We start from the raw sequence: 10,120 nt of genomic DNA, 5'->3' as shown, positions 1-10,120 counted from the left end.
TATTTTGTGGAGGGTGTATGCGTTTTGTCTCTTTTCAAAAAACCTCATTTAGAGGCATATATGCTTGTAGACGTAATTCTACTGTATGTTCTCAGTCATAGAGAATGACCAACCGGTCATCTGTCTGGACTGTTGCACAGATTATAATCTTCACTGTTATCTGGAGTAGATAGCATCATCACTTAATAGGCTCCTTGTCATCAAGCCATTGAGCAGGAAAAACCTAAGACGTGTAGCACTGCAACAATGCATTCTTTAATTTTAACTCATACATCATCATCGTAAGTAATTGTCTTTGATAACCAAGCCGGAGACACATCCAACTGGTCAATAGTCTCCAATACTACTATCTTGAGTAGACAGCAGTGCAATTACTGATTGAATTGAACAAGTGCGCTGGGATAGGAATGATAATATGGAAATTATTGCACCCCATGCTGTGGATGCAATCAAAAGTAATCACTCCAGTTGTAGTGTATGGGAATTAAGTCACATGACACACTGAGGCAGCCAGTCATCCCACTGATAGCTGGCTGGCGTGTGTAGGAGTAAGCTAAGTAAGTAAGCCATACATGTTCACTCACTCACTCACATCAATTGATAGTATAGGTATAGATTTCATATACCGCAACTATAGCAATAGTGCTCTCCGTCAGTGCATGTGGAATAAACAGCATGATGCTACTATTGTCAACCTGCAGCTAGCTACAGTTAAAGTAATAATGTTAACTTTGTATGCATTAAATTTTTTTGTTTTTTTCTTCGAGGCGATGACAGTTTAAGCTCATCCAATCACATTGTCTGAGTCCTGATAATATAGACTTGACCTGACTGTGAACTATTCATGCCTGGGTTGGATACAACAGGATTGTTATCTGTGTTTATATACCACACATACGTCAAATCAAGTTCAGCGTGTAAAATTCTCACACCCCCACGTCTCTCGAGGGTCGGATGGAGTGATTCGTTCCGCGCCAATGTTCATCAAGTTTATGGATTACCACAAAGCCTTGCAATATTACGTTCCTTGTTTGTGTTGCTTTTTGTGATGATTGCATCGACAAATGTGTTGAACACAGGATGATCCTCACTGGAGATATAACATCGTTGTTCACGGAGCTTCACCATTTTATAAGGGAATATACTTTGCCCAACTGACTTATACATTTTTACACGGTTCAGTTAAAAGCTTGATCGGATTGTGCCTTTACAGATTTTCTACGAAGAGAAAAAATCCTGCCGGGATATAATTATTGGAACTCACCTCAACTTAATCTTGTTTGGTAGATTTAGTCACCTTGTGGTTGTGTAGACTGCTCATAACCACATACATATAAGATTGACCTTGTTAAACAAGGTATGAACAAATCTATAAGGATGTAGTACCGGCAGTGCCTCTCTCCTCAGCATTTCTATGTAACCATTTCTACACTCTGTTAATTGATTCAGTCAATTAGAGTTATACTTCTTGGCTACAGAAGCAGGCATCAGTGCATGCATCTAGAAAAAAACTCACACCAAACAGATTCTGTGATAAGAGCAGTGTGCTAGCTCGCTTGTGTGTGTATATATATGTCTATATATCTAAACACGTTGTCTTAAGGAGATACTTTAGATCTGGTTCAAGATGGGTCAGAAGCAGAGCAGGAGTAAGGCTGATAGGCCAACGCACTCATTAACACGTATGTATTCATTCGCTGGTATATGTTGTTTGTGTGACATCAAGTTCTGCGAAATGTGGGTTTTTTCATAGTGACTATATCTTTCACAAATGTGAATGGGTGGGGAAATTTAGTGGCATTAAATGTTCACAAAATTTAGCAACCTTTTCTATCTTTCCTGGAAGGTGGGGCATTTAATGACAAAGTTTGACGAGAAGAAATGCCTCTATGTACCCCTGAGAATCTTGAATGGGAGTTACCACTGTAATGGGTATAGTTAAGTGGCATAAAATGTTCACTAAATCTTATAAACTTTTTTCCTGTACCTGCTAGTTGTTATGTAGCAACACAATCCCTGGCAATTCAAATTTTGTAATCTGGTACCTCGCCCATACCGTATTATGCATGACATTTGAATTGTCGCTAAATATAGCTGTTGTTTTAACCATATTCTGATCATTATAGCATATTCATAGAAAATGACCTCTAAAAGCTTTTAAAAATGCAACAGGCATGACATGTTATTTATCATGTCATAAAACACTGATTAAGTGAAAACAGGGCGGGACTCAAAGAAAAAACGGAAGAAATATTCAGGCAAAATATCTCACAAGTTAGATGAGACCCAAGTGTAATCATGGAAATTATCAAAATGGCGACCATGAGAGATATAAGGGTTTAGACAGAAATTTTTGAATGACCCTCTTACACCTTTGTTTCCAATGGACATTTTATTGTGAAATGTCATTGTACAAGGAATACATTAAAAAAAAATTCCACATAGCCCCCGAATGAAAAGTATTTAATTATCTTTGTAATCACTCAAAAAGCATTTTGTGTGAATTTTACATTCGAACTAGGTGCTATTAAATTTTTATGAGCCTTTTTATTTTACATGTAAAGTCTATGGGGGTGACGATTAGAAATGGACGGCAATATTGAAAAACCCTCATTTTGGGCCATTTTAGACACAAAAATGCCAGTAAAAAAGAATAGCACTTATTTTGGATGTAAAATTCACACACAATGCTACCTGAGTGAGTACAAACATAATAAAATACATTTCATTCGGGGGCTATAACAAAAACAAAAAATGTCCTATACCTTAATGGTTATGGAACAAAGGTGCTTATGTTGAAACATACTTTCAAGTTACTACTAGAGCCTAATTATTTCTGATATGAATGCAAGGTAATTATCAACACGAATCAATGGAACATCACTCAACTTTAGCCATTCACCTTGTGAAAGACATTCAGCCTGACGTCATTACCCCTATCTTGTCAGGCATTTCCCCTTGTTGCCGTAGACAGCTGAGCAAATGAAGGATATATATATAGATTTTCAATTCTCCAAGATCAAATATGCAAAACTTTACTGACGTCAGACATTTCTTTTTTAGAATAACTTGTTGAACTCAAGTTATTTGTATCATGATTGTCCCTTGTGTCTATTGGAATGCTACTTTTTGTAAATATTTTTTGTTTGTTTTCACTTTTTTTTGTATGATCATGGTGGATACTATTTTAACATCATTTTATTACCTGTGTGAATTCCCTTGTGTCTGAGCAGAAGTTATATTTGGTGTTGTTTTGTTGTGTTCAGGCTTTTATCTTCTCGAAGGGAATGTTTGCGATGGCTCTTTCTTTGGATATGTTTGAACACAGATCTTGATTTGAAGGACATTTTTTATTGAAGTAAGGCATATATGGTGGCTTAATTTGTTGTTGTTGTTGATTAGAGTTGTTTGGAAGGCATTGTGAAAAATGTAAACATTTTGCTCCTGGATGGGCCAAGATATTGGGCTATTCCAGTTGAAATCATAGTTGAATTAATTGTTTCGTAATTTTGATTGTTTGTGCCATTGTTTATTTTATGGTTTCAAACAGGTACACATGAAACAAGCTTTTAAATGAGTATTTTGTGATTCTTGCATCCTCTTTTATGCTGTACATACATACATATTGAGCTTTTATAAAGCGCTGCTATATTAAGAGCGTAATATAAAAACCCGATAAAAATATCCCCCTATATAGCACTTAAACTACTTATAATTGCAACTCTCAGTGCAATAATATGTTCTACCAGGATGAAGATTAATTCACACTTAAAAATGTCTCTACTTTTCATTGCATTTCTTTGAATGCATTTATCATGTTCATTCTCAAGCGCTAATGCGCTAATAAACTCTGACAAGTCTTAAAATTACCAAATTGGAGAAATTGAACCTGGCAGTTTCTCCTATTTTAAACGGGAATTAGTTATTTAGCGATGACGTATTTAGTTTTAGACTGGATTACTGTACTGTGCATCCCTATGGTATAATTTATGCAATGTGAGAGTAATCAGGAAGTGAAAACCGATTCAGAAATACCCTAATTTAATTCTGGTTTCATGAATCAAAAACCTCATCAATTTTATTGTGTGTAAAACAAACCTTCAGTGGGTGGAGGGAGGAATAATGTATATAATGCATTGCCTTAGCTCCACTGGGCGATGTGGCCCTTTGTGGCATCCACATCCACTCCTTGGGCTTAATATTTAGCATCTTGCAGTGGCATCCCTCCTGGGGGGGGGTCACTCACATGCAAAGGTGGTACGGGTATGTGCGGCAGTCATGGGTCCCTTTTTCAGGCTCTCCAGCAGTTCTTTAACCCTTTGAACCCTGGCCTACCACATAGTCCCGTACATGCAACCCTGAGCTTCCTAATGCACTCAAAAATTGCCTCAGCATTTTACCCGTCACGCCAAAAGAAAAGGTCTCCGACCCCTGAACCCCGGTCTCCCAGATAGCCAAAGGATTCCGATGTAAACAAAACATATCGCAATTGATGTTACGTGAGCCGCTTTAGCGACTGTTTGGGTTTTTGACACACCATGGTAGAAGTCTCTATAGCGACTCGTCGGGACTACGGTACAGGTTGCCGTGAGTCGCTATGGCGGCTCGTCGGGTTCAAAGGGTTAAGACCCACATTTGCATCATGCTCCAGTTCATTGAGCCTCAAACTCTGAAATTTGAGCTCTTGAGCTCAAATTTTGGAAAAAAATGGAATCTTTTAGCTCCAAAGCCTTTAATTTGGCCCAATTTTAGTTCACAGACCCCCACCAAAATGTTGAAGTTTCAGTTCATCTTGGCCGTATTTTGCCCAAAAATCAGTTCTTAGTTCCCAAAGTTTTACGCTCCACGGCACACACCCCTACCAAAATTTAAGTTGAGTGCCCCCCCCCCCCGGAATCCCTATGTCGTGTTGTATGTGGTTTCCATCTGGTAGGTAATTGATCTCTGTACACACAATCATGTGTTGAAGTCCATACCGCGCCACTGAACCACCTGATGCCCATAACGTCCTGAAATTTGGATTTTCTTGGTACACGATATGCATAAACATGGGTCACATATTCGGCATACATTGTATGTACATCCATATCAAAAGCGATGCACTTATCGGCTGCTACATGTGTCTCATTTCACATAATAGCTAGGAATGAATACCAGACTCACCACAAGTGTAGGTCACTTCAAATCATCTCAAAGTAACATGGTTTAGAAATGTTCTCTGTAATTCTTAAACCATATGACTTGGGATGATTTGAAGTGACCTACACTTGAGATGAGTCTGATATTATTTCTAGCTATTATGTGAAATGAGACACATGTAGCAGCCGACAAGTGCATCGTTTTGATATGGATGTACACATATTATATGGATGGATAATTTGTTTCAAATTTGATAGAAAATTTGGGATTCAGGTATACAGATGGGTTTTTCATGTAAATTGGTAGAGCAATGGGTACTATTATTTGAATCTCAGAGGTACCAGAAAAGTACTCTTCCCCATTCCTAGGGTGGTAAACATGAGAGCAAAGAAAAAAACATAAGAACAAAACAAAACAAAAAGCATGAGCCACTTAATGATGAAGTTTATGTTTATTTATCAATTATTCTTGAAGCAAAAGATGTTGTACAGAGAAAATCTCTGCTGTGTTTACCTTTGAGCACTCAATTCAAGTTACAGATCTGTTTTTATCCGTTGTAAAGTTAGAGAATAACAAATGAAGAACTCAGGCGACACGTTAGCATGGATTATGTGTGTAGCATTTTAACCCTATCCTCTCAGGTATGGCTGCAGACGACAAATTCCACATTTTAGTCTAAAATAAAACAAATTCAGAACTGTACATTAATTGTCATTACCTTATGTGAAATCAGCACGAAAAATGCATTAAATTGAGTACAAAAAATCCCACAACTTTGGACTTTTTTGTATTGAATCCTATGGCCAGCATAGCATGCAAAGCATTTGAAACCAGCCAATTTACACAATATCTCTACCATTGACTTTAGTTTTGTCATTTGCAGTGTTGAAGAAACTGAGTGGAATACTTGGATCATCTTCCCTTTAGGTCTGGATTATGTTGCCAACATTTAAGCAGCTGAGATTTGTTGGATTGACAAAATTTAAATAGGATTTGTAAGTCTGGCTCCTGGATTTGAGTTTGGATTTAATCAGTTAAAGAAGTAAATAAGATTGAAATGTCATTGCTTGCACAGCTGAAATTAGTGAGCATCTGAAAAAAATGCAACTTTTTGTTACTGTCTGCTTTGTCGTCACCATCATCATCATGTTCATGTCTGTCTTCTTCCTTCCTCCCTTTTTCCTGCTTCCTTTACACTTTTTCTCCTACACCACCTACTGGGATACTGAAATTAAGGTGTCACTGAGAACAGGATACCATACTCATCACTATACAATTTGTCAAGAAATTTGGACCCATCGATATATCAAAATTCCAAATTGAACAAAAATGTATAACTTTTCCCCAAATTGTTGGTAACTTTTGACAACATTGGCTACAGTGAAGCAAAATTGGGTTATTTGCCAGGGGGAAAATGCCAAAAGTGCCCCCCGTGTTTGGGACACATCCCTGTTTGGTCATTTGCACTGAATACCCCCACCCCTCACGGCAGGCCTCAGTACACATAGGAAAATGCGGTAAATCACCCAAAACCGACAATTGCTGGAAATTACTGTAAATTGCTGGAAATTATGCTAAATTGTGACCGATCACTATGAATTGTGTTACATTTTGATAAATCACAGCAAATTGAGGTACATTTTACAAAATTGTTTCAAATTTTGATTGAACAGCTAAAATCACCAAAAAATCTGCTAAGAAAGCTTAAATTCTGCAAAATAGCTGGAAATCACAGCAAATTGCAGAAAATTGCCTAAATTGTGCTAAAATTTGATCAACAGCAAACCGAGGTAAATTTTACAAAATTGTTTCAAATCAGCTAAAATCGCCAAAAATCACCAAAAAATCTGCTAAGAAAGCTTAAAATCTACAAAATGGCGATAAATTTAGCAAAAATAATGTGCAATTTACCCCGTTTTGGGGCATCCTGGCTACATTTTCGCCATCATGATCAGTATCACCACCAACACCATCCTTGATACAAGCAGAGGAAACATGATCACAATTTAGACGTAATTTGCATCATTTGAGTCATTTAACACATTATGACTTTGTAACTGTATGACTATGAGGAGTAACTGTATCTAGGTTTAATTAAGCAAAATTGAGTGGAAAAAACACATATCTACCATGAACAACATTATTTAATGTCAATCTAATGGAAGGTAATTGTACTTTTCAGTGTAAGTGAGTTTCAGAGACAATATCTTACACTTCCCACAATGCATTTCTTCCATTTCAATTTTCTGTACTGATTTGCTATCCAATGCAACATGGGTTGATATTGATCAAAGGTACCTCAATGCACAGAAACATCCAGAGCTTGCAATAATATATATTTTTTTTGTGACTATCAACCCATATTTAGCCAGTCTATTCTCAACTTGAAAACAAATGACACCCGTACAAAGTAAAAGAAGTGTGATTTGATGAACTGACTGAGGTGATATTTCATGTTGCAAAGGATTGTGGGAAGGATAGCAGATCTTCTCTCACTCTGAGTTTTCATATTGATTGCAACCTAGTCATAGGAATGGTAATTGTGTTTTGTCAACCAATAAAATAATATTGTGTTTATTGTGTAATGAGGTTATAATTATTAATTGACACCGTGCTTTTTGTAATTGTAACATGATCAAGGCCAAGAAGATGCTTGTGAGTAATATTGATGTTGATTCTACATTTTGTGGCTAAACAACTTGTTTACCTCTCTTCACCATACATTAATGTCTCCCCCTACAAAAATCATGATTTTTTGTATCACACATGCTCCATAGCCTTTTGCCGGCAGTAGATAAATTAAATGTCACTGTGTGTTTGCTATATATTTGGGTCACAGGCCCAACAAAATTTTAATCAAATTTGCCGATGGAAGATTGGTGTCTATCTTTAGAATCACAAATTTCCAAGTGGTAGCCTATTTTGTCACAAAGTCAATAATGAAAGTCAGTGCTGCTAGTGGTGGGTGAAGGGGGGCATGGTAAGCAAGTTGTTATCAAAATTGTCATGTGACAAACTATTTGACATTAATGAGGTTAATTTGGTCAGAAACTCACATACATGCATCAGTATTGGGGGGATGTTTGTATGGACCATCCCCTGGCAAAATATTAGGGGGATTTATCGCCCATCCCCCGGGATCTACGCCTATGCCGTTGAGGATGTATTTGTAACACATTGGTGCTATACTCTTTTAATATTTTTTCACTTTTCGAAACACTGATTTTTCCTCAAAAGGGTATAGGAGATTCCTATTTTCTGGTTTGTACTCTACTATGTTATAGTTGCACAAAATCACAATCTACCTCTTGTAGCTATCTTAAGATATGCCAAACAATTCTGGATGCTGATTGTTTGGGCAACAGGTGGATTTATTTCCATTTAAACAACAAGTGGCATGGTGTGATACCTCATGATACTCCCCTTATTTGTGACAACTTTCTGTGATTATAGTATCACAAATTCATGGGTAGTAAATACAGGGTATGTGTAAAAATAGAATGTTATATGATCCCTCATCTTACAAATCTCTATTGCAGAAAGTGCTTGCATTATCCTGAGTGTGGAGTGAAGCTGTTTATTCTGTTGATAAAATGTCAGTCAGCCTCTATGAGAGACTTGAGGCATATGTAAGGAGCGTTACATTTCTGAAACATTAGAAGCAGAAGGTATACAGTATTTGAATGGCGCGAAATGTGTAACCATAAGAAGCACTTCTTTGTCTTTATCGGGACGGATAATATCATTTTGTAACATTTATAGATACAGTGGGCTATTCTATTTGAAATCCACACAACCCCTGATGAAGATATTCAAAATATCTTCCAGAGGGAGAATGAATTTCAAATGGAATGAACACAATAGGCAGCTCCATTTAAATTTCATACACCCCCTGAGACAGATTTGACCTGAACCTTCCACAGAGGGAGGGTGAGTTTCAAATAGAGTTGGTCAATCTGCTAATTCCATTTGAAATTCATACTCCACCTGTCGAAGATATTTCCAAAATCTTCCACAGGGGGAGTGTGTTCTACAAGTGGATTAGCCCGATAGTAAGCGATATAAACAATGGAAAAAAGTAACCGAGTGTTCTTCTTTGTTGCATGCGACGTGACGACTGACTATGATAGATCCACTGTAAAGGGATGTATAGTATAACTTCATAATACCTGAAATATTATCAAATATTTTGCATTTCAAATGGCTATAGCAAAATATCTCACACAACTCAATTTAAAAATACATCAGAAAGTGTCTCAGTAGAGCTGATTTGCAATCCTCTGTGGTCTTAACTTTATTCAACATAATCATAGAAAGCACTCTGCTTAGATTTGTTGGTAATTCCACATGATCCGCAATTCTTATATAGCCTTTATTATTCTGCTTGTCCAACACTGAATCCATTTCCGCTGTTGTAAATGCAGGTTGTTTACAAGTCACTTGCAGCATGCGTCTGACTGATTAAGTTTAGATCCGGTTGGAAAAGAAATAGTAAGAGACAATAGAGAAGGGGCTTTTGGTCCCTGTTATTGGCTTTGTTGTTTGGATAACCCAGTATTTTGTGCCATATATGGGCGTAATTGTGACCTTAATTACATAGAGGAGATTTATAGCAGGGTGCATTGGGAGATGTTAAAATAGAATGGAATATAGACAACGGAAAGCAATAGGCTATTCCAGTTGAAATCCATACACCCTCTGTTAAAACATGCCCTAAATCTTCCACACAGGGAATGTGCATTTTCAATGTGGTTACTTAAATGGGTGACTCCATTTGAAATCTACACCACCTGTGTAGAAGATTGAAGTTGTCTATTCCATAATGGAGTGTATGAATTTCAGCTGGAATAGTCCAATTTTGTTCACCATCCCTTTTGAATACTACAGCTAGGTAGGTATCAGTTTGAAGCATTTAAATTGGTATGCAACCATTTCTATAGGGTGTATCAATAAAAATAGACATAGTTGAATTCCTATTGTT

At 37.0% G+C, this 10,120-nt stretch overlaps 1 protein-coding gene across 1 annotated transcript in view; it reads left to right on the top strand.

Annotated features, from left to right (window-relative positions):
- The first annotated feature begins 1,334 nt into the window (after positions 1-1,334).
- Positions 1,335-10,120, top strand: part of LOC140144115 (inactive phospholipase C-like protein 1) — a 132,803-nt gene continuing 124,017 nt past the window's right edge. The window contains exon 1 of the mRNA XM_072165950.1: positions 1,335-1,682. Within this exon, the coding sequence (XP_072022051.1) occupies positions 1,628-1,682 (55 nt within the window). The 5' untranslated portion in view covers positions 1,335-1,627. The remainder of the gene's footprint in view (positions 1,683-10,120) is intronic.

This window comes from Amphiura filiformis, unplaced genomic scaffold (genome assembly GCF_039555335.1).
Source record: "Amphiura filiformis unplaced genomic scaffold, Afil_fr2py scaffold_40, whole genome shotgun sequence".
NCBI classification, from domain to species: Eukaryota; Metazoa; Echinodermata; class Ophiuroidea; order Amphilepidida; family Amphiuridae; genus Amphiura; species Amphiura filiformis.
This window is presented reverse-complemented; position numbering and strand designations above follow the sequence as displayed.